This window comes from Polypterus senegalus, chromosome 2, assembly GCF_016835505.1.
Source record: "Polypterus senegalus isolate Bchr_013 chromosome 2, ASM1683550v1, whole genome shotgun sequence".
NCBI lineage: Eukaryota > Metazoa > Chordata > Cladistia > Polypteriformes > Polypteridae > Polypterus > Polypterus senegalus.
The window spans coordinates 128,023,595-128,049,191 of NC_053155.1; the positions used below are offsets into that span (position 1 = coordinate 128,023,595).

The 25,597-nt window shown below is 35.1% G+C and overlaps 1 protein-coding gene across 2 annotated transcripts in view; it reads right to left on the reverse strand.

The window, feature by feature from the left end:
- Nucleotides 1–6,321: 6,321 nt before the first annotated feature.
- c2h21orf91 (chromosome 2 C21orf91 homolog) overlaps nt 6,322–25,597 on the reverse strand; it is a 38,498-nt gene continuing 19,222 nt past the window's right edge. For both annotated transcript variants that reach the window (XM_039744568.1, XM_039744569.1), the window contains exons 3-5: nt 15,288–15,803; nt 8,365–8,427; nt 6,322–8,011 (exon numbers count right to left, since the gene is read on the reverse strand). In XM_039744568.1, coding sequence (XP_039600502.1) covers nt 7,845–8,011; nt 8,365–8,427; nt 15,288–15,803 — 746 coding nt within the window. In that variant the 3' untranslated portion in view covers nt 6,322–7,844. The remainder of the gene's footprint in view (nt 8,012–8,364; nt 8,428–15,287; nt 15,804–25,597) is intronic.

Genomic DNA, 25,597 nt, shown 5'->3' on the forward strand with positions numbered 1-25,597 from the left:
CAAACTGTGCAACTTCTGTAGGGTTAAGGAATCACCTCATACTGCCGGTAGAGATGATTAATCAAGCCAAAACTAGCACGAGTGGAAAACCAGCCAAAAAAGATCAAGAGGGAGAAACTTGAAATGACCTCCACATGTAAAACCAGTCCTATTTTGAGGGTTTTCTAATTGTTGCCACTTTAGTGCACCTGTCGTTAAGTCCATGAACACCAATACAGCTGAAAGTGATTAACAATGACCTCAGCTGCTTAACCAACCAGAAAATTATCAGACAGGTTTAATTGATTTCATTCCAGGCCCAATAAAAAAGTGTTCCTTTAATTTTTGTGAGCAGTATATATATATATATATATATATATATATATATATATATATATACATACACACACACACATACATATATGTAAACTCACATTCAGGTCCAGTGACACTATTTTCATAATTTTGGCTCTGTACGCCATCACAATGGATATGAAATAAATCAATCAAGGTGTGACTGAAGTGTAGACTTTTAGCAACAAATAATTCAGCAAATGAAGACAGCTGAGCAAAGTTATCACTAGAGTGGAAACCCAGCACTTAGAGATGGCCACAGGTTCCAGACATCAGGCAGTTAATTGACTATAAAGGATTTTCAACCAAACATTCCCATGGAGTGTACGCCCCTATTGGATTCAGATGGACACAGGTATGCAACACAACATGCACCAGTAACATTTGTGTTGAAGTATGGTTTTCTTCTGTGAAACATGAGCAATCAGAGAATGAGATGTTGTAATGAACAGGATGCAATCAGGGAATAGCCATGTAATAAGCGCAAACCAATCAGGGTACAATTAGAGTCTGCATTTTCAAGACTCTTCATTTTCAACCATCCACACTACCACACTGAGCCTTCAGAAGTATGCGGCTCTGAAGAGCATTTTCAAAAGTCTCCGTTTTTCTGGGGTTAAAAAATTTTGGGGTAGTGTGGAGAAGAGGTAAAAACGTAGACTAAAATCTGCATTGTTAAATGAAAACATAGTAGAGTGGACATAGCTTATGTTTACATGTAAATGTAAACACCACTTTGAATGTTTTGCTCTAAGATCTGACAATGAAGTCTTCAATTCCACAGTCCTATACACAAGGCATTGGCAGCAGCAGGTTCAAGGTGTTGACTTGGCCTCCAAACTCCATAGTTCTTAATTGAATCGAACATCTGTGGGATGTGCTAGAAAAACAAGTCCCATCCCATCTCACAACTTATACGACTTCAAAGATCTTTTGTTAAGATCTTGGTACCATATACCACATTGTGAAGTCCAAGACTTGACTGGTCGGAGAGGTTTTGGCAGCACAACAGGGACCTACACAATATTAGGCAGGTGGCTTTAAAGTTGCGACTGATCAGTCAGTGTATGTCAGACAACAGTAGGATGTGAAGACTAAGGCCTATGAATGATAAAAGTAATGAAAACCAGACAGTATTGTCGCTGCTTGAATCTCAAATCCTGAGTCATACTAATGAATGATTTCGCTAAAAAATGAATGTCAACTACTGTTACTCAAAAAATATGACGGACATTTATCAAAACAACATTAAATAAAAGTAATTTATTTTTCCGGTAGGCTAGCTCATGAAAAACATAATGTTTACAGTTTTAATGGGATTTCCAAATTGGAATTTAAAAAATCCAACCAAAGAACAGATTTTGAAATGTGTAATTTTAAAATGACTGATGTCAACAAAATGCAAGCTGCAACAGGTTATGAAAACAATTAAATAAACCAGAATTAAAAAAGGGAACTATACTAGGATAATAGTCCAAAGGACCTGCAGTTAGATGAAGCAATAGTAAGAAGGGCTAGTAAGCTACCATGCATGTTGCTTATTCATATTCACTTGAACCTGAGAACAGATGAAACTGGGCAGGATTAAGTGGGCTGTGCTAGACATTTCATGGCTCTAGATTTTCAGAAAAACTTGAATGGAAATTTGATTTACCCCTCTGGTTTAAAGTCACCTTTGTGTCCAAAATTTGGGTTAAACCACTAGGTGATGTAGAAAAGTAAATCTAATGATCCACTAAAATACATAGTTACCAAAATTTCATATTCATTTTATAAATAATACTGGTATAAAGACAAGAAAAGATTAAAGGAATACTCCACTCAAAAATGATACAATACTTACCCCATGTAGTGTGTAGCCATGGCCAAGTAAAATTTTTAATCTCATATTTTCAGAGAGAATGAAAATGTTCCAGTAGAAGTGGCATCAATTGAGACTAATTCTGGACTACAGCAAACAATATAAAAACATCTAGGAAAAAAATGTTATTCATGTCAAATAATCAACACATCAATTTTTCTAGTTGTATGCTCACAATGGGCAAAAATATATATTTTTTGCTAAGAAAATATTTCCATAAAATTAGGGCAGAGAAAATACATCCATCAGGGTTTTATTGACCTGCCTCTTCCCCTTATTCATTGGTCACAGCCCCTACTTTCAACTCAAAAGCATGCTTTCGTGTGAATAGGTTTTCCTTTTCAGGCAAAAGATTTACTAGTCTGAAAGGGAACTGTTAAAATATTAACTCTATCCAAATAAAATAACTCAAAAAATAAAGGTACTTAAAATGACTGTCTGTAGGTGTACAAAGGAATTAGTAAAGAAAGCAGTAAATACAGTGGTGTGAAAAACTATTTGCCCCCTTCCTGATTTCTTATTCTTTTGCATGTTTGTCACACAAAATGTTTCTGATCATCAAACACATTTAACCATTAGTCAAATATAACACAAGTAAACACAAAATGCAGTTTTTAAATGATGGTTTTTATTATTTAGGGAGAAAAAAAATCCAAACCTACATGGCCCTGTGTGAAAAAGTAATTGCCCCCTGAACCTAATAACTGGTTGGGCCACCCTTAGCAGCAATAACTGCAATGAAGCGTTTGCGATAACTTGCAATGAGTCTTTTACAGGCTCTGGAGGAATTTTGGCCCACTCATCTTTGCAGAATTGTTGTAATTCAGCGTTATTTGAGGGTTTTCTAGCATGAAGCGCCTTTTTAAGGTCATGCCATAGCATCTCAATTGGATTCAGGTCAGGACTTTGACTAGGCCACTCCAAAGTCTTCATTTTGTTTTTCTTCAGCCATTCAGAGGTGGATTTGCTGGTGTGTTTTGGGTCATTGTCCTGTTGCAGCACCCAAGATCGCTTCAGCTTGAGTTGACAAACAGATGGCCGGACATTCTACTTCAGGATTTTTTGGTAGACAGTAGAATTCATGGTTCCATCTATCACAGCAAGCCTTCCAGGTCCTGAAGCAGCAAAACAACCCCAGACCATCACACTACCACCACCATATTTTACTGTTGGTATGACGTTCTTTTTCTGAAATGCTGTGTTCCTTTTACGCCAGATGTCACGGGACATTTGCCTTCCAAAAGTTCAACTTTTGTCTCATCAGTCCACAAGGTATTTTCCCAAAAGTCTTGGCAATCATTGAGATGTTTCTTAGCAAAATTGAGACAAGCCCTAATGTTCTTTTGCTTAACAGTGGTTTGCGTCTTGGAAATCTGCCATGCAGGCCGTTTTTGCCCAGTCTCTTTCTTATGGTGGAATTGTGAACACTGACCTTAATTGAGGCAAGTGAGGCCTGCAGTTCTTTAAACGTTGTCCTGGGATCTTTTGTGACCTCTCGGATGAGTCGTCTCTGCACTCTTGGGGTAATTTTGGTCGGCCGGCCACTCCTGGGAAGGTTCACCACTGTTCCATGTTTTTGCCATTTGTGGATAATGGCTCTCACTGTGGTTCGCTGGAGTCCCAAAGCTTTAGAAATGGCTTTATAACCTTTACCAGACTGATAGATCTCAATTACTTCTGTTCTCATTTGTTCCTGAATTTCTTTGGATCTTGGCATGATGTCTAGCTTTTGAGGTGCTTTTGGTCGACTTCTCTGTGTCAGGCAGCTCCTATTGAAGTGATTTCTTGATTGAAACAGGTGTGGCAGTAATCAGGCCTGGGGGTGGCTACGGAAATTGAACTCAGGTGTGATACACCACAGTTAGGTTATTTCTTAAGAAGGGGGCAATTACTTTTTCACACAGGGTCATGTAGGTTTGGATTTTTTCTCCTAAATAATAAAACCATCATTTAAAAACTGCATTTTGTGTTTACTTGTGTTATATTTGACTAATGGTTAAATGTGTTTGATGATCAGAAACATTTTGTGTGACAAACATGCAAAAGAATAAGAAATCAGGAAGGGGGCAAATAGTTTTTCACACCACTGTATAAAAGCAGCCTTAAAATGGTGAGTACTCAAAATACATCCCTGTACTTTCCACAGAAACATTAAATATAAGGAGGCACTTGTTCACATTTGTTACATCTGCAACAACTACATCAATGTGTTATTTGCACTCAAAAATGGAAACATCTGTAATTTGTTTTTTTTATTTTCCAACACATGTTTAAGGATTGTAACACATTTTTGCCCAGCATGCTGAACCTTGTAAATTGCAAAGGTTTAATAGTTATCTTGAATAAAACCTTCGTGATTTTTGTGAAGTATAAAATAAAAATATAACTAGGAGACCGAGAAACAAAAACAAATACGACAATAATATACCAAAGTATAGTAAAAATATTTATTTTTTTACTGAAGAAAAATATAAGATATATACAAAAACAGTAATCACCATTATTGTGGAATGAAATATGCCATCAGGAAGGCAACATATGAATACTATAACATTTCCCTCCCCATCAAAGATTCAAAGCATATGCAAAATTTCACACTTTCAAATATAACTACTAACAAGAGCTCAATCTGATTGTACACAATTTCACACAGATGATATTTCCTTTTTATTTTAACATGGCAGTAAAACGAACATCTGTCACTTTATTTTAAACTTTCATACTTCAATATAATTTAAATACTCCCATTTTTATAACTTAAAACAAGATGTAATATTCTCTTAGCAGTAAGAACCTGCTTTAGATTGTAATAAAATGTCTAAAGTTTGAAATGATAGACGAATGTGTTTTAAAATGTAAAGCATGCACAGAGTTCATTCATATGGTATGCATTGATTTCAACTTTGAGAAAGAAACATGGTGTGACTAAACCCCAAAAGGGTTAAGTGTGCATCTCTTACAAAGAGAGTAAGCAAAAAAGACAAGATTTGACCAAAACACACAATCTCATATGGAAAAGCCCCATGCACTACAAATGGTGAAATGGTGTGTGTTGTTCCATTTTAACATTTTCATGTGATTTCACACAGCTCAAAATACAATTTGCATCTGGACAAGTTCTGTCACTAAAGAATTACTGAAAACAAAAAACACAAGTGAGATGAAATTAACATCAAGTTAACACTCCTTTTCCTAAAATGTATTTTGCTAAACATTTTAAAAACATTAATTGAAATGGAACTTTCTTTTTGTATGCAAAACATTTTCTGCATCAAACATGCACATATATAATATTTACAGTAAATCAAGATCACCCCCATGCCAGAAACATACTTTGGATACCAAAACAATATTGCTAGAGGCCCTTTTTAATTTTACGTATTTACTGTAATTTGACTAGTCAAGTGCTATTTCATACTATAGTCTCGCCCATGCATTTTGTTACAAATACACAAACAATCATGTCTGAAATGCTAAGGAAATGCAGCCTAATATTATGAAATCCACCTTTATTGAAAAACACTTTTAAAGTAATGCAAGTTGGCACAGCAAAGCCGCACATTCTGAGCCTGTCCTTCAGTAGGCTAGCATTACATCAACTGTGTTCTTTTATTCTCCTACTACTAGTACTCTTTGTTGATAAATCACTTTTACATTCTCTGACAAACATAAGGACAACCATTACTGTCACACTAAGGCGGATCAAGATGACCCACAGTAAACACTACATTGTGCTCGAAGTAAGGCTTAATCATGAACTGCTTTCAATATTCAAATGTATTATTATGCAGGAGGCTACATTTGAAACAGTACAATTACTTTATCTGCACAGAACAGCAAGAAAGGGGTTTACTTGAATTAAAGGGCCTATCTATAGATTGTGTTAAAATTCTAGTACAGTTACTCACTGGAGAGAAACATTTATACTTTTATAAATAAGTATCGAAAAGAATGAAGGTCAATTTGGGATACTGCATTATTCAAAAAAATTACAATTTAGAAAATCAATCAACTAATAAATTAAATATAAAAAGCTGATGATTGAGGAAAAAAAAAAGATTTGGTGGGGATAATTGAGGAATGCACATTACGTGACATCAAACCGTTATTGTTTATTATAAAGAAAATATAACAAAAATACTAACGGTCTACTTATTAACTGAAGGAAAAAAAACGAGCATCAAAGCTGCAAATTGCAAAGATATATTTTGCAATGTTTAAATGTCATGTTCCTTCTTGATCTATTATGCATTAAGGTATTGAAAAACATTTTTATACTCTTGCACTGGTTTTAAAGTTCCATTAATGTAAAAAAAAAAAAATTCACTCTAGTCCTGAACTCTAATACAAATATAACACTGCAAAAGTTAAGAAATAATTCACAATCAAAATACTGGAAAAAAAAATAGGCAACAGTCTAAGCATGTTAACAATGTTTAAATTCAAGCACAAAAGTGAATACCCTTGTTTTTCAAAACCTATTACTCCAGAGTATGCCCAGATAAAATTAAATTTCTTGTTAATCGAGGAATATTCCTGCTACATTTAAACAATTCTATTTTTGGTCAATAGTAATGTAGCCCTGAGCTCACCATTTACTTCACAGAGAACTCCAACAAAAAATCTTCAACACTGCATTTTTTCCCTTTGTGTCAATTTTTATCTCATTAGTTCTGGTACCCAGCGTGCCAAATACTCCAGAAAAGAGAAGTGTTTGGGTCTGCAAGAGGATGGATACATATGTTGAGAAGAGGAAAACAGCATGAAACCCTAAGACCGCTCAGTGTCCTCCCCATTTCAACATCATTTTCCTTCCTTATTTTACTTATTTAGTTGAGGTCACATTTGGGCATCTACTGCTGACTAGCAACTGCAGCAATTTCAATTTAAAACAGGGCAAAAATCAACATTATCCAAAAGAAAATAATGTATAAACCCATCAGCAAATGCAAAGCACTGCAAATAAATACAATAAACTGATTAAAAAAATATTCAAAGAATTATTTTTATTTTTTATAAATGGCAGCAAAATAAATACTTTGAAAAACCAAGGGTGAAGATGAAAACTGGTGAAGCTCTGGCTTGTACTTCAAAAACGAATAAGCAGCAAAAGGCAGGACCAAAAGTGAAAAGAAATTTAGAAACACAAAATCTTCTAGAAGTCTATACTGTATACTTGGTCCTTGGCACCAAAACCTTATCAGATAAGCAAAACTGCATAGATTTACACACTTGAGCAGTCCATTATAACAAAGGATTTGATCAATTGCTTTTCATTTCATTATATTGTGTAACTTTTTCACAGTGTCCTCTCTAGTCCTGAAGATTTTTTCTCCCATGAAAGAGTAAGATGAAACTGAAATCTTCAACTCCACTGTATCAAATCCAGGGACTAAACTTAAAAGATCTGGTGCTCTTTTGCCCGTGCTCTTTAACAAAACATGAAAGTTCCAGTTTTACTTGTCTTTATAGTATATAGCCACCACTTTTAACACATTCTATCTGCTGGAATTATGATTTTCAGGCACACAACTGGTTGTCAATTTTTTAAATTTTTCTCATCTTTTTCAAAAACCCACTCAGTTTAAGTTTGTGAAGAATATTCCAAAAATCAGAAAACGTCTGTAGATCCAAAAGTCAAAAATTGTCTTCACTGAAGAGTCGCATTGCTGGCTTTGTTTCTAGCTCGTCCTATCTGAAGCCAAGGCAACTTGGAGCAGTTTTTGAAAAGCTGTTCAATGGCAATGTGTCGTACATGAAGTTCTGATGTCAAAGAGTCCTTCTCCTGGACTTCCTGGGCCAGCTCTTCAAAAATGACTAAAATTACAATTAAATAAAGAATGTCAGAAACATGTATTCGATTCAAAGTATAAAATAAGTAACTGAAAAAAACCATGCTGCCTCTCTGGAATCCTTGTTTTTCTAGTTGGCTGTTTTGCACATTTACCCCTGGCCAACAAACCCATACAACAAGTACCATAATTAAGCGGTACTTTTGCAAATAACTTTCTACTTATTTAGAATTTTAAAATACATCATTTTAAAAATAATGACAAATATGACTTGCACTATTTTTTTTCTTATTTGAAGAGTTATAAGATAGTGATAACTGCAATGATACTCTGATATTAATCACCACAGGGAAACATAAAATGCATCCACTCTATTACCTTGAATCTGGCAGCGAAGCTTTTCATTTAGTTGGGCCAAATCTTCAAGGGTCATTTTTGTTACTGCAAAATGCCAAAAAAAATGAGAAGAAAAAAAAAGTTCAATGAAAAAAAAAAAAATGCTACAAAATACTGTTATATGTGAAAGCCAGATAAACACTGAAAACAAAGCACATGTTGTTTTTTAGAAATAGCTAATTAATATTTTTAAGTTATTACAACTCCAGACTTCAAAAGAAGCTGGCATCTTACTACACAATTTCTTTTTAAACCTTTAAGAACTTTTAAAATAGCTTTACTACCGAGTTTCTACCTAGAGCAAAAAACAAATTCAGGACAAGTGACTCACAACAGGTAAATCATGAGTGCTACACTCCTGGTACTTATGCAAAGAATGGGATTTTTAAAACCAAACGGCAAAACTGGTTTGAATGTCACATGCACTCTCCACTTTTTATTTTAAATTTTAGAAATACCAATTTCTTTTTTTAAAAAAAAAAAAAGATAGAAATTTAGCAAAAATGGTACAAAAGCCATGTAAATCTACAAACAGTTGCCACTATGAGCTCTGAGCGTCATCATTTTCCTCAGTAATTATATGTGAGATACACTTAAAAAAAAAAAACACAAGTTCCCCAGCAGCTATGAGTACTTCATTAGTTTTTTTGTATTCACTATATTAATACCTTTGGTGTTTTCCACTATGGTATGTATTTTGAGGCGACAATGAGATTTAAGTTTTTAGATTAAATATTGACTAGCCCTAACTAAGCACGATGTAGTGATATAATTTCAACTTTAACTAAAATTAAAAAACATGAAATATCTTGCAACACTGAATCACAGCTTGTAATATTTAAAAAAAATTAAACACACACAATATTGCCATATAGTGAGAGAAGTATTGAAGTAATATACTATAGGCTGTTTGACAACTCTCACCCCTAACAAATGCCTACACTTACATCATGCATGAATCTCATGACTTGTACAGCTGACACAGCTTATCTGATACAATGTCGCTTAGACCAACACAATGCCCCAGCAATCTCACATAGCACCATCAGCAAGTTTGGCCATTTTTCTGGATGCCCATTTGTGGACCACTGTCAAATCTCTGAATGAACATGAAATAAACAGACCAATGCTTTTGAGGTCTTTGTTACTTCCAAGGGCACATTTATCAACTAGCAACTTGATTTAAGACCACAAAGCAACAGTGAACAACTCTCCCCTTTACACGTGGGCGTAAATGAAGGACTATAGGGACAAGCAAACAGCAATGACAAGTAAGTCATTGCACAATAATTTATTCCAGACACTGACTCTAAAATACTTAAGAGACTCCTTTAAGAGCCCCCAAATTAATTGTTGTAAGGGATGTCAACATGTAAGTTCCACAAAAGAACTACCAGTAGGAAATTGCATAACCTGTGAGGTCAAGAAGAGACTTCCACAATAATTAAAAAAAGACAAAAGCCTGCCTGATCTAACTAGAGATCACTTGGACACATAATTTCTGCAACCAAGTATTCTGGGCAGGTGTTAGTAAGTAATTTACTGCCACATCATATGCCATGTGCTGAGCAAGTAAAAGTCAAAAGCAGAGTTTGAAGATACCCAATACCAGCGATAAATAAAGAATGGGGGCTGGGCAAGCATTACAGTTTTAGACTGTTTTCCTGCATCTGTGCCTCTGCAACTTGCAGTCATCGTATAAACCACAGAATAATTAGAATGTAAGGCAATCTGAGAAACAAACTGAAGAGGAACCAAAAATGGTTCTTACAATAGTTCAGTGATCTAAAATACAAGTCCATAAACAATGAAATTATTCAAAATTAAATGAATGGCATGACCTACATCTAAATCCTACTTAAGTGGGAAATTCTAAAAAGGAAAGCCCACCCCCACCCTATATTCTGCTAAAACTGTTGTATGCTGAGCTGGGAGATAAGATTCCAGCTAGCTAATCTAAATGACTCACACAACCAGTAGCAAAAAAAAAACAAAAAAAAAACAAAGACTTGAAGAAATAAAGTCTCTCAAAAGACAACACAGAATAATTAAATTAGGGTGAGAGTCTGTTCTAGTTAATTGAAATTCTTTATTAAACCAAAATCAACAAATTATTATACCTAGATCCACCCATTTCCTAACCCGCTTATTCAAGGAAGCGTAGCAGAGAAACTAGAGTCTATATACCAGGATGCACTTGGCACGTGCCTGAAACAAATCCTGGAATAGGATACCTGTATTCATGAATTTCAATTGTTAAAAGTGATATTTTTCACATAAGCTTCTATATCTGTGTATGCCCCTAATGAAAAACTCAAAAAGACTTGTAATGGTTTGTGAGAAACATACAGTACATTTTTTTTTCTACACAAGTTTCTTATAAAATTATGTGTGGCTCACAGAGCTTAGCTTGACATTAGATAATCCATACCAAGACAAAGAGGCCAGGGTCTATTCTTAACAAGACAGGAAGGCAAAGCAAGAAAATAAATATGAACTGTGGACCATGCAGACATCTACATTCACTCACACATGGACAGACAATTTAAAACTGCAAGTTAGGCACAAATTGCATTTATTTGGGATTTGAAAAGAAAACTGCTGTACCTCTGAGAAATACCCAAGAACAGATTGCTGCAACTCAGCACAAGCAGTGGAATTCGTAATGCTATTATGATGATTCAAAGGCAATTCACTCATTAAAAATTTCTAGAACTCACAATGCTGACATTATATCTGCCTTACCATAAAATGATTTTAAATAAATGTCTACCAAAAGGATACCAGAATTTAATTACTTTTACTCATTCAAACATGGTGTCCGGAGTTGATCTCATTTTACCATCTTCTGAACAAAAAAAAAAAAAAATGTAAGGCACTGCTTTGATATACTGTATAGACCTATTTAGGGTTATACTTAGATTTATAGGTTTAGACTTATTATCTCATGTATACACTACAATTACATTTCAATTTACCTACAAGTAGTGTCTGAAGTGGAAACAAATTAGTGACAGTACTTTATTCAGTCAACATCTTGTTCCTCCCCCGAATTTATTACTTTTACACAACAGAGGTTAGAGTGCATTTATATTAGTATATGATATCATGGGGGGTCCTTGAATATACAAGCGCTATGATACACTAACATTTGTTTAAACATTGGGGCACCTCTAGTACCAACCCACTTCAAACACTGCCTCCAAGACCAAACAAGCACCACTATACCATCACTTTCTTTATCCAGCACCCAAATCTCACTGAATAGGTTATGTAAAATAACACGGCTAGGATAAGTTCCTGGTCGCAGCAATAACAACTGACTTTACCATAACCACTCTTTATTAGCGGTGCTGCAAACTCCAAGGGAGAAACATTGGTCTTAGGTAGTGGCAAGTTAATTTCCAATGTGGAAATGCTCCAGGCTCCTCACTCTACACTTTAATGCATCAGTTTAACACATAGGTCATCGGCACTTATATATATCCACTTCAAGCACTGCTTTGCGTTGCTGCTTTTCTCACTTATCTATTCCTTTCTACTCCATTAATAAAAACAGCTGTTATGCAAAACAATGAAGCTCCTGTCCATGCATTTTTTTCAAACCTACAACTAATACATTTTGCTAAAGCTAGCCAATTTGATCAACTCTAAAAAAGTTCCTTTATATTACAAAGTTAAATAAAGAAGCAGTGACTTATTGTATACAAGGTCCACTGAGATGAACATTTTCCAAATGGAACATTACTCTCACAGAAGCAAAGTGGGGATTTTACTTCCTATATGGGCAGAGGGCAGTGATTCAAAAAAAAAAACACATTTTGACCTTTACTAAAAAAAAACAGTTTGAAGGTTATGTGCTCTACAAAACACTAGTTATGTTAATGTATGTTTAAATAAAAAGAAAGTAATGAATTTTAAGAAAACTACTTCCAACAATAAAGATATTTAAATAATATATTATTTATCTGATGAAATTACTTTTGTTTTTCCACTGCAACAAATACCAACATCTCAGTTACTTTACCTAATTACTTGCTTAGCTCAAGAAACACTATGCACAATGTTCTTGTATTTTTAATTGTCTCCCTTAATCACTTGCCTTTTTCAGTGACTGAGGGAAATATGTTAAAATAAACACATTTCTTATAATAAACATTAACATAAACAAAACAATTAATGAACTGCTACAATCTAAAATAATAACCACACTTTCAGTCTTGAGTGGGACGCACCCCATATATCAGGACTGCACATCAAATCCAGTTTTTAATGACTTTCCATGTCAAAGACTTTTTAAGGACAAACGTTTTTTTGAAAAAAATGCACAAAACATGTTCTAGGGACTTTGAAATGTGTTGTTCTGTTTATCAATCAATCAATCAACATTTATTTATATAGCACATATTCATACAAAAAAATGTAGCTCAAAGTGCTTTACAAAATGAATAGAGAAATAGAAGACACAATAAAAGATAAACATAAGTCAACATTAATTCCATGAAAACAATACTTTCTCCATATCCCATATAAGAAGTATAAAGAAGGAAAAATGCACAATGAACAAAGTCTCCCAATGGCCCGCTACTGCAAGTGAATAGATAACATGTACCTATATTTTAGCTTCAGTGGACTATAGTCAACACTACTGGCTACTGATTAAATTCTCAAACACTACCTTCAAAATAAAAAGTACTTGTTTTGTAAACAGCAACATTTTATTACATGTTGCCTGCAATTTAAATACATTTCATTTAAATGCATAGGTAACTGAAGTACAGAAATAAAAAATAAATAAAAAACGCCAGGTGGCAGAGGAACTGCCAGCTACAACTTTTAAATTTGATGGTATTCTATGCACAATTTATTACATAGCTGATCATTATGTCAAATATATTGGAAGATTTACTGTTGGTTAATATTGTACATATCTACCCACCAATTTTGTGGAGCATCTTAAGCAAATATGGATTTGGTGTCAGGATCAGCTGCAAAGTGCAAATCCCGAGTGAAGTGCCAATCCATTGCAGGACACAAGCACAAACATCAGGCCAATTTACAGTTGCCAATGAACGCAACTAAAACTAGAATACTGACAGCAATGCTAATACCACTATTTTTTGGGAGTGTGTGACAGATGGGAGACAAAACTGTTTAAAGAAATAAATTCAAGCATAGTTGTCAATACACTCTTTTGTTGTTTTGTACAAGAGATTAGTGATTTTATAAAGGCAGTCTACAATCCTCCCAGCCATATCCATTTTAGCTCTGATAAGCTCACCAGTGTCCTTCCAAAGCCACCAGAAAAAAATGGTCGTAGCTCGAGTATTGAGCATGCATATCTGATGGATGCACATGCAGCGTCAATAGGCACATTACTGACTAGGCAACCTAACCGTTATGTTAAGTCTCGCTTTTAGATACTGGTGATGAAAGAATTGTTATGACATTCACAAACCCGAGTCTTATGATTAACACAATCATAGAGAAAAATAATTTGTTAAATAAGCCACCTTCAGACACCTGAGGAAGAAGAGACGTTGGTGAGCCTTCTTGACAACAGCTGAAGCGTGTTGTACTTGTTTCAGTTCACCAGTAATAGTCATAACAGGAAATTTAAAGCTTATGACCCTCTCAAAATCATCCCCTTCAAAGCACATGGCAGTGTGGCCCTCTTTTTGATACCCAACATTCACAACCAGCTCTTTTCTTTTGCTGACAAAGAGGGTCAAATTGTTGTCCTGGCCCCAACGAAGTAGGCAGGCAAACCTCTTCTCTGTAAGCGGTCTCATCATTGTGGGTGATCAGGTCTATAGTGGTGCTGTCATAGTGGTCTGACCACAAAGCTATAGGTAAACAAGTCTATAGAAGTGGTGCTCGGCACACTACCCAGTGAAGTGCCAGTGTTAAGGATCAGTATATGAAGAAGAAAAAAACAAAAAGAAAAGAAAAAACAAAGGGGGGGAATGCAGCTATGCACCAACACAAAAAAGTACCACATGTGAAATTAAGTCACCCACAAAGAAACATCTACTAAAGATTCCACTTGGGAACTAAACATCGAACTGATGTACAGTTATCCAAACATAAAGCTATCTGAATATGCTAACCCTAATAAACAATAAATAGTGGTAAAGGGGCCAAATAAAAGTTTCTTTCAATTTCAAAAGCAAAGCTTGTATTGAAGTTGCCCTAAGTTTCTCAACATGTATTGCAGAGCTATAAAATGACTATATTTGACAAAGTTAGCCATCTAGAATTAATGCAAGTTAATATCTAAAATGTAATATATAAATATCAGTGTAAAATCTCCCCCCACCTTGTAGGAAAAAAAGGGAAAACAAATTTCATTCTAGATCTATGAATCATATAATGTCTTATAGTAGCAATTTAGTAAAATAGCTAGTCTAAATAATGTGGTCTCATTATTTTCATTCAATACAGACTTGTGCCAAAAATACATTTTGCTTTTAGCGGCCACAGCTTCATCACAAACTCCACATTAATTAAAACACAGTACAGTGATGTCAAAACAGAGAGATATAATGGTAAATATCTAATGTGCATCTCACTGACGTTGTTTCTGTGCATGTTCTTTGTAGTTGTCTTGTTGTTGTTGGTGTGAAACGTCTCACATTTTCATATCAATGTCATTTTGCAAAAGAATTCACAGCTTCCATTTAACTTGTATTCCCTTGCAGCACATTCAGGCTGTCCTACATCAATTTACAAGGCAATCCGTTTCCATTTTGTAACTAACAGACCAGTATGTAAAAAAGAAAAAACAAACCTTACGCACAAGATGAATGCTGTTAACCTTAATTTGCCAAATAAATACCACCATGTTGAGCTACAAAATGGTTTAGATGTACAATTAAAACAAATACAAAGATCTAAACACTTACATTCTTCTTTTGTATGGCATTTATATCTTCGAGTTAAAGAACTGTTTGATTCAACTGATTGTTTCTCAGATTCCTGAGACCGTTTTGTCCCAGGCCACATAATTCTGTCTGAGGGGTATGAAGAGCCAGATCCTGAAATTAATCCAAGTCTCAACTGACTAGACTCAAAAATGCCTTTGGTATACTCTGGGAGGCCATTCTGCTCTGTCCATCTTGGTGTATAACGAGGCACTTGTGAGTCACTCTGGGGAACAAGTTTCCGATCACCTTGCTGAGTATAGCAGAGTAGCTCATGCTTGCCAGTTTTTTGCTCCAAGTCCGAGACTGCATCTTTGTTTTGCGCATATTGTACAATCCAGCTAATTTTTTGGCTGAGAGCATTTTTCATGCCTTTGTATGTGCTTGTAGAAGATTTGGCTATGGAAAATTTCTGGTTTGCTATTAAATGGTATTTTTCAAAACAGTCTCTGTGACCTCTGAAAGATGTTGAGTGCAGCAGCGTTGACTTTGGTACACCTGTTGAGAAATTAAATGTGAAATCAATTCAGATGTATACTACAAATAAAGTACTCAAAACACTATAACAAGTTTTAGCACAAAATCCAATTAAATAAAGATGGCATTAATATATTTAATTCACAATGTTACTTTTAACATTCCTGTTAAGAACTTTAATAACTGACTGATTCCCTTGTAGGTTCTGATCAAGTAAATGCTCTAACAGATAATGACAAAGAGTACAGCATAAATAAACAAAATATGGCAATGAATGGCTACCAAAATTTGACATCTTATCTCTTTTCTAAATTTTGATCTAATTAAGAACAACCACTCCTTGAGCAATCCTGGACAGATGTGTGCTTTTACACTAGAATATTTATAATATTTTAAGATCATACAATTACTTGGATTAGATTAGACTAGATAAAATTTAACATTCAATAGGGAAATGCAGATGTATTCAACTGCAGAAGCAAAAACAACAAGGATACAGACTCGCAGAACAAATACAGTAAATAAATGTAAATAAATGTATATCATGCAGATAATTTAAAATTAACTTAAGAATGGAGAAAGGAAGCACCAAATTGCCAGATAGCTGTGGGCAGGAAAGACCCTCAGAGGCACTTCTTCACATACCATGGTGGAATGAGCTGGCTAAAAGAGCTCCAACACAGCACCTCGTACAGGGGATGGAGGGGACTTTTCATGGGGAGGGAAAATAAAAAAGTTCCATATGGAAGAAGATCACGCTAATAAATGATGTAAGGTTTAATTTGTGATATGTACTTAAAGCACTATTTTACATGTCTTTACAGTATACTCAACAGTCTGTTTTTGGAATATTGGACAGGGGGTTAACTGCTACAAAGGATGCCAGTAAATTCAAGCAAACTGCAGATTAAAATGTATTCAATTACTACACATAAAAATGGCAAACGAGGGCAATATGTGCAGTTCTCTCAAATATGTGGTCTCTTCCATTATCCATTAAACAGAGAGATTAAGTGCTTTTGTTATTCCATTAGCTGTTCTTATAAACAAAAGTTATAGGATGCATAGCCTGAAACAAAACCTGCATAATGCTGATCAGATGCCACTGAGTAAGAAATACTGGACTTCTTTGAAACAAAATGGAGGCTATTCAAGGACTGTTCCACTAATTTTAATATGTATTCAGAATTAGGTCTAATGCTGTGTGGGCAGTTTTATACATTGCCAGGATGATTAGGCTAGTGAATATACAAATCCTACGGATCAATAATGATGTCCACAGAAAAACTAAAAACCAGGCTACAGCTTTTAATTCATGGAATAGTGACCAGTACAAAGGACTCACTTACGATGTTAAGGAAGCTCTTAGATAGTCAAAATGGAAAACAAGAAGAGAATGTAAGGAAAGTCACACCACCATCTAATTCGAAAATGCTACTAACATCTAACACCTCATTTCCAGATGACCTAATATGTTTTAAACCCATTTTGAAACTTAAAATCAGAGTTCTCAAGAAAAACGCCAAATGAATCAAGGGATTTTATGGTGCAATTCAGAAAACATGTTAAGTATAGAGTTTTTAAAAGAACATCCACAAAATAAAAATACAGAATAGTTTTTTTTTACCCCAAATTTTAAAATTCTTTGCACATCAATTAACCTCTTAATTAAGGAAATTCCTATTGGGCCAAAACCCACGTAACCTGACAAATGCAAGCAGTCGTGTAACATGTTACTTTTGTATCAATTTCATTCCATATAATCTGTAATTATTAACTTTCTCTTACTTATTTAACATTTTGCATATTTTTGAATAGTTAAGAGAAAAAGGAAAGAAGAATTCTAATGTACTGGAAAGAGGTACATTAGAAAGGCAGCACTGAGCTGCAGTGGTGGGAAATGATGCCTCACATCTCCCAGGGATGTGGATTACTAATTATTATCCAAATATTTAGCAATATAGAAAAAACCTTAAGACTCATTTTTCCAACAACTATCTGTAGTAAGACTTATTTATTCCCCAAGTAGACTACAACTGAAACAAAAATTAACAATAAAGTTGATACTCGTTTTAACATATATGAATACATTGTTCACTCTAGTTTTAATATTCAAAGACAACAAAGACACAGTAATAACTAGCTTATAAATGTATTTTTATGAAACAAAGAATGAGACTTCAGCAATACATTAGAAATAAGCAACTGTGCAAAGAAGAAACTTCACAATTTAATCATAATTTACATGAGGATAGCAGTGCCATTATAGACAAGTGTCATGGGAAAGCAGCTCTCACCATTGTATCATTTTGAGGTTTTTAGTTTTAGCACTAAATCATATCATTTTCTTGTGGATGGACTTGGGATTTATAGCCCTAACCAATTATAGACGAAGGACTACTGCTCATCAGTAAAATCCACACAAATTTTATTAATAACAACAACAATAATAATAATTATTCTTCACATTTATACAGCACTATTCTCACTACCTGCGGTGGGTTGGCACCCTGCCCAGGATTGGTTCCTGCCTTGTGCCCTGTGTTGGCTGGAATTGGCTCCGGCAGACCCCCATGACCCTATTCGGATTCAGCAGGTTAGAAAATGGATGGATGGATGGATATTCTCACTACTCAAAGATTTTGTTGAATGTTTTTTGGCATTGGCCCTGGATAAGACCTAACTCCCCAAAGCACGAACCAGAAAAAAAAAAAGTTTTTCAAATCTGCTGAAGTCTTTTAAATGCCATCTTGAAAAGTCTCCTGAAGATGCACCTAGAAAATGTAGAAATGCTCCCAATTGAACACCGTGTAACATTTTCATCTTTAACCAAGCAAAAAATAAATGTTTATAGCTACCCTCCACTCCATTAGTAAAGTGACCTTAAGTTTGATCTAATAAACTAATGGGAAACATATACTCAACAGAACAGTAATGGCATACTACCAGTAATAGGCAACACATTTAAAAAAGAAGTATACATTCTAACATTAAAAAAGAAAAATGTTTGACAGTGTAACACTGGAATTCATGACATTCTGATGAACACAGAATTCTGTTCTCATCCTTATAAATTCAAGATAGTAACAGTAAACTTCAGTTCAGTACAGTGATAAAAACAACTCACACACACATCAGTAATAACAGCAGTACACTTCAATGTGTGATTATTGGGAAACTTTTTTTTTGTTCTGTATTCATTAAGGACTTTAATAATAATTTTGATTTTTTTCACCATCAAGCCAGCATATGAAACTTTAAAAGACTGCCACTAAACTATTAATATATCTTAATGGTTTTTGAAACCTAAGATTGTAATCTCACCATTAAAAATCAGTTTTACTAAATACAATCAAGATTTATATCAGCTATTATTATACACAGAGTGTTATCTGATCTTTTATTTATTAACTTATTTGTCAGTCTGAAGCAGCGTTTCACATCAGACTTATACAAGACAGACTTGTGGTACTATGGAGCAAGCTAATTCTAAAGAAGGCAAAAACAAGAATCAAATTGATATCAATCATGGGGGCACTATTTTAATTTGGTTTTCATTAAAAAAAATCATTGAGAGTAGCAAGTGATTTCCAGAAGAAAAAAAGATTTAAAGCAAGGAAGGAAAAAGGAATACAGGTGTCTGAAATGTTACACAGGAGATAATGATATTGGAAGTGTAGTTATATTTTTACTTGATGTATTCCTTATTGCCTCAGTATTGCACTTCTGAAGTCAAAAGTAATTTGAACAAATATACCTAACTAGCCAACCCGCTACGCCGCATATAATTATTTATTGATAAGTGAACACTTTTGAGTTTATGCCGAGGCATGCCAGTGGGAGTAAGACTATTAAGAAATTCTTTGGGGAATGCAAGTTGATCTGCAGGATCGTCTGTGACGATGGAGTCAACGCTGATGAAAGTTACTTCGTCGTTAGGGATAAGTTTCAGCACCTGTTCATTAAGCTGTAGAGAGTCTTCATTGGTGACGCTTAATATAGCTCATGTACTGAGTTGTTCCAGAGTGACAGTTGAGAAGTCGATGTCGCCATATAATTGCCTCGTGAGCGATCTTGGAGTTGGCAGGTAGGGCCTTGTTGTGCGTTCCCAGTGACGTGGGAGTAGGGTTAGAGTGGGCGTTCATGGCTCTTTTGTGTGTAACCCATGGGCGGGACTCTGTTACAGTTGGCGGTCATGGCTCTCTGTCTTGCGTGCGGTGAACAGTCAACGTGGCTCAAAGGTGCATGTGGATTTTGCATAGACGAAAGCGACTGAGGCTGTGTTTGGCGAGTTGTTGCGTGCGGGCACATGAGTAGGCAGTGCACATGCCTCGAGAGCGACGCTGGACGTGGGAGGACGGTTACAGATGGCGGGCGGGGCTCTGTCGAGCATATCCCATGGTCTTAGAGTTGGTGGACGGGACTATCTGTCTTGCTTTCACTGCCTTTTGTGCCCTTAGTGAATTATATACAGTATATAGATATTTTTATTTAAAGTCTTTAAAAACAGAGCAAAATTCTAATAGTGCTGTGTCACAGACTTACCTGACATACTGGATATTCAGCATAAAATAAGATAATTGATTAATGTTAAATCTACAGTATATAGAGTACGCCAGATCCAAAAAACTGTAAATTGATGCTAATATAATCTCCAAACATCACAAAAAATTAAAACAAACTTGTACTTGTCTGCTACTTTTTAATATTAAAAATGTTTTACTATACTTTCATGTGAAAAATGCATGAAAACGCTTCTAGTTAGAATATTTTGTTATCACTTTTCTTGAGTATTGCTTTTCCAACAACCATGTTGCGGATTTGCTTTTAAAATTATTTGGTCTTCTGTTCTCTTCACACTGCATTTAAACCTTGGATGAAAATCAAATCTTTCCACCACAAGTTCTGATTCTAAGTAGTGTGAAAGCACCTATCAGTCTTTAAGTTAAACCACCTTCCTATCTAGGTTGACCTACAGTAGGCAAACATCCATCCATCCATCCATCATTCAACCCGCTATATCCTAACTACAGGGTCACGGTGGTCTGCTGAAGCCAATCCCAGCCAACACAGGGCGCAAGGCAGAAAACAATCCCTGAGCAGGGTGCCAGCCCACCGCAGAGTAGGCAAACACCAAAAGCATATATAGACTACTGAACAGCACAAGCAGTTTATATATGCAGAAGTTAATTTCTATTCTGTTACACAAACCACTTTGCTATGACAGTTCATGCTGTAATTCATGGGTTAAGACACATTAAAAAAACAACAAATAAATGTCTCAAATGATCATTTTAAAATAAACGTATTTATGATTCTTTATTACTTTGGAACCTGCATGTGTTTTATTGTTTCGTTAAAATAGTAAACACATTAAAAAAATTCTAATATTATATTGTCTCTAAAACTCAAACCTCTTTTTTCAAAACAGAGGCAAAAACGTTCCTTGAATAAATTATAATTAAATATTTCCCAGTCTCCAAAATAAAACAGAAAAAATGAGCAGCTGCAGTGTTAAGCATTTGGAGCCTATCTTGGCATAATCTCAGGAAGTGTCAAACAGTTCTTAAACCATTACATGGTTTAGCAGACTGTTTTGGATTAGCTTACACCCAAGTCTCATTATATGTCTAAAAATAAATCAAATTAAACACTGGCTCATGGAAGCATCTGTTCCCAGCAACTTAAACTGTATCTATTCTTCTTCAGCATGGAAGCATTGTGTGTGCCACTATAATTTTTATTAAAATTAATTAAATTGACATTTAGCTTCAGCAGAAAATTTCCAGCTTGTTCAAGGCACTGTCAGATGAAAACAAAAATAAACAAGCACTGGGACTCCTAAATGCAATGCAAGATGAACTGTCTTCAATGCAACCTTAAACCACCTTCTCCAGGCTCTGTCAACACTTGACTTTGTACACTGCAGGGCTGATTTTGATAACAACAACAGGAAAAAATATTAACAAAGTAATATGTTTGATATTATGTAAAATCTTATTTAAAAAAAAAAAAAAAAGTCTTCTCATTTACAAAGTTCATAGCCCCAGTGCATAGAAAGGATACTGTGTCTATTATTAGTATACTAATGTTTAAAAAAAAAACAAAAAAACTAAAGATAATTATCAATAATTATCAATTACCAAATTCATAACCTATGGCATAAAACAACATTTCTCAGATGTCCATGTGCAGTTATGTTTTTTCTTTTTGACGGTAAATGTCAGTATGGTGGTGCCATCTAACAACTCCAGAGCATAGGGTGCAATTCCTAACTGTCCGTCTCTCTGTGTAGAATCTATAAATGTTATCTCCATATCTGCACAGTTTAAGATATTCTGGTTTCCCTACATGTTCTCAAACTATTTGTCATATTAGCAATTTTGAACAGGCCCAATTTAAGTGGGATTGGATGAGCGAGTGAAGGTTTCCTGCGATAGGCCGGCATCTCATCTTAGGTTAGTCTCTGGCTAATGCCTAATGTTAGCAGGGCAAACTAAAGTTAAATTAAACTTTCTAATGAAAAAAATGGATTTAAAAGATGAATTGATGGACATGAAACCACTTACAAAGCATGTAATACATTAACTCTCCCAATGTGTTTGTTAGCTGCATTCAGTCCATTTGGAACTACACAAAGCCCAAAGCAGTTTTTGTTAACTAAACATTCTCCTAATGAAATCCCATTTTTGGGATTTTCATATTGACTGCAAAAACGGTCATTTTTACTTGCTATATAATTCTATCTACAAAGAAATTTTTGTCTAAACTGAAGACTCACGGTGTACATGCTTTTTTTTTGCTTTACAAGAAGGACCTTAATAGTCTTTCAGGTATGAAATCAGTCACACTCCTTTCCACTTTTAACAGAGAAGAAGATGTCAGTCTCACTCAAACTTATTCTCACATGTCTAGTTGAGCTACACCTCAACAAAGGTAAGGTTTGACATGTATTAAGTCCAAGCTGTGGTTTCAGTGAGGGAAAAAATCAATTTGCAAAGAATCTAAATATGTATACCTTGTATATTTTACAATAAGTGGGCTACTTACTATTTCCTCTTTAAGGCATATCTGGGTCTTTTGTGCTAACCAATAATTCAATTCATGTGGAAACACCAATCTTCATATAACGTATGGATGAAGAACCAGAAGGAACTCTATTTTAAAGTATTTTACTTTCTGAATATTCTAATTAAATGATAATGGTAATATTAACTGTCTTAATTGTCCATTGTTACAGAAATGCGTTGCTATAGTAGTAGTAGTAATAATAATATCCTCTTGAGGATCTGATATGAATGAATATGGATGGGGATGCGAGACTGGCCTAATTCAGGATTGGTTCCCACATTTTACTCAATTCTGCCAGAAAGGTAAATAAATAAATTTAATATACATAATTCTATTTCAATGTACTTCAGTAAAATTCATGTTTATATTTGAAATGTTAAGACTCATTTTTCAGTCCTATTTGAAAGAAAGGCAAAAAAGCTGGTTTATACAATATTCAATTACAAATAAGCCCATGTACTTTCTGCAGGCAGTAACAATCTAGCACTGCTTTAATCACAGCAAGAACTGCTTTGATCATCACTTCATATCAGTTCCCTGGAATGACAACATGCATTACTGGCAGGCAGTTATGTCTGTTATGGTACCAACTAAGAAAACAGAGGCGGGATGGAGGGAATTAACATGTCATGAAGAATTTCAAAGACTTGAATTTTCATAAGCATTCAATTCATTGTTTTTTTTTTCTATTATTAAAACGGTCTGAGAAAATAAAGCTTTTTATTATTTACAGATTCATATACATGGCACTGCATGAATAACAAAAAAAATACTTTTGCCTAGGATAGACACTGACCTATACATAACAGGGAAAAACAGCTAGGCAACGTGGAAAAATAAAGCTTAATTTTCAAACCAAAATGTGTCCATATTACTGGTATATGATGTAAAAACTATTAAAAAAAATTCTATACAAGTTTTTTCCCCCTGATTCTTTTTATCCACTTGTAGGAAGAAAAGTACATTTTGTGTCTGCATGGAGTAAAACCCATGCAAACACTAGGTTAAGGTGCAACTTTCACCCAGATAACGACCTTGCTACATTTCCTAGTTAAATGAGGTAGCTGTGCTAATCACAGAGCCTTCATGCCAAATCTGTAAAAATTATAAAAATAATAGCTTTTTCAATCCAGCTTGATGCAATTCAGAAGTATGGAAGGCTAGAGTCTATCCCAGAAGCAATGGGTGCAAGGCAGGAAACAGCTTTAGGCTTGGCGGCAGTTTACAGTAAGACTCACTTACTGGGCCAATTTAGAGCTACCAGTTACCCTAATCTGTACATCTGCGAGGATGTAGATGAAAACCTGGGCTACTACGAAAAAAAAAACTCAAAGCAAAAGGAGAAGAAGATGGAAACTGCTCAACAGATAATGTCTAGATGCTGGAATTGGCTTCAAAATGCTAGTTGAATGAATAAGTTAGCAGTGCTGCCCACTTATTTTCCAGATACAGTACTGGAATTTGTGGCCAGTTGTGTGATGGTCTACTCTATTAATTATACTATAAAAATAAAAGAATTACTAACTTGCTGCTTAAAAGTACTAATGCTAAACATTCATTTCAAATGAATGATGGGTTTAGTACCGGGGGTTTCTGTCCTAGTTAGCTATAATGATGCCCTATTGGACACAAAATAACAAGGACAATTTAAAATTCTGTTGTAGCAACCCAGAGATATGCTTAATACCTTGGGAGGTTGTACTTTTATAGTGGACTTATCAAATGTGTCCGCTCTATACTGCCCACAGTTAATAGGTTATGCGTCCAAGTATCTTTAGTGTACTTAATTTTCATTTAGAAACACACCTGATGCACAAAGTGTCAAACAGATTAAGATTTGAGACAACTGGAAGGCCGATTTTAAATAATACAACTGAATGTGGAAAGAGGTCCAAAAGATTAAAAACCAAGACTCAGATTAATGTATTTGTAATTTGTACTGTATGTATTATTTTCCTTTCTGCTTTGTAAAGTACTTTGTGAAGGTGCTAACCTCTAACATCTATAATAATAAAAGGCAAAGCCCTCACTGACTGACTCATCACTAATTCTCCAACTTCCCATGTTGGTAGAAAGCTGAAATTTGGCAGGCTTATTTCTTACAGCTTACTTACAAACGTTAAGCAGGTTTCATTTAGAAATTCTACACGTAATAGTCAGAACGGTCGATAATGGTCGACAACGTCCGCCATGTTGAACTTTCTTATTCATGGCCCCATCTTAAGGAAATTTGGTAGGCGGCTTCCCTGCGCTAACCGAAACCAATGTACATACTTATTTCGTTGGTATAACGCCACTGTCAGCCGCCATATTGAAATTTTCCAACGTCACTAATTCTCCAACTTCCCGTGTAGGTAGAAGGCTGACATTTGGCAGGTTCATTCCTTACAGCTTACTTATAAAGTTAAGCAGGTTTCATTTCGAAATTCTACACGTAATGGTCATAACGGTCAACAACGTCCGCCATGTTGAACTTTCTTATTCATGGCCCCATCTTCACAAAATTTGGTAGGTGGCTTCCCTGCGCTAACCGAAACCAATGTACGTACTTATTTCGGTGGTATGATGCCACTGTTGGCCGCCATATTGAACTTTTCAACAGTCTTTGTTACTTATGGGCCCATCTTCAAGAAATTTGGTACACGGGTTCCCAATGCTAACTGAATCCTACTTACATACATATATACGTCCATAGCCTGCAGCTCGGTCACCGTGCAAGGCGGCGTTGGGTCCCCCATCCCAAC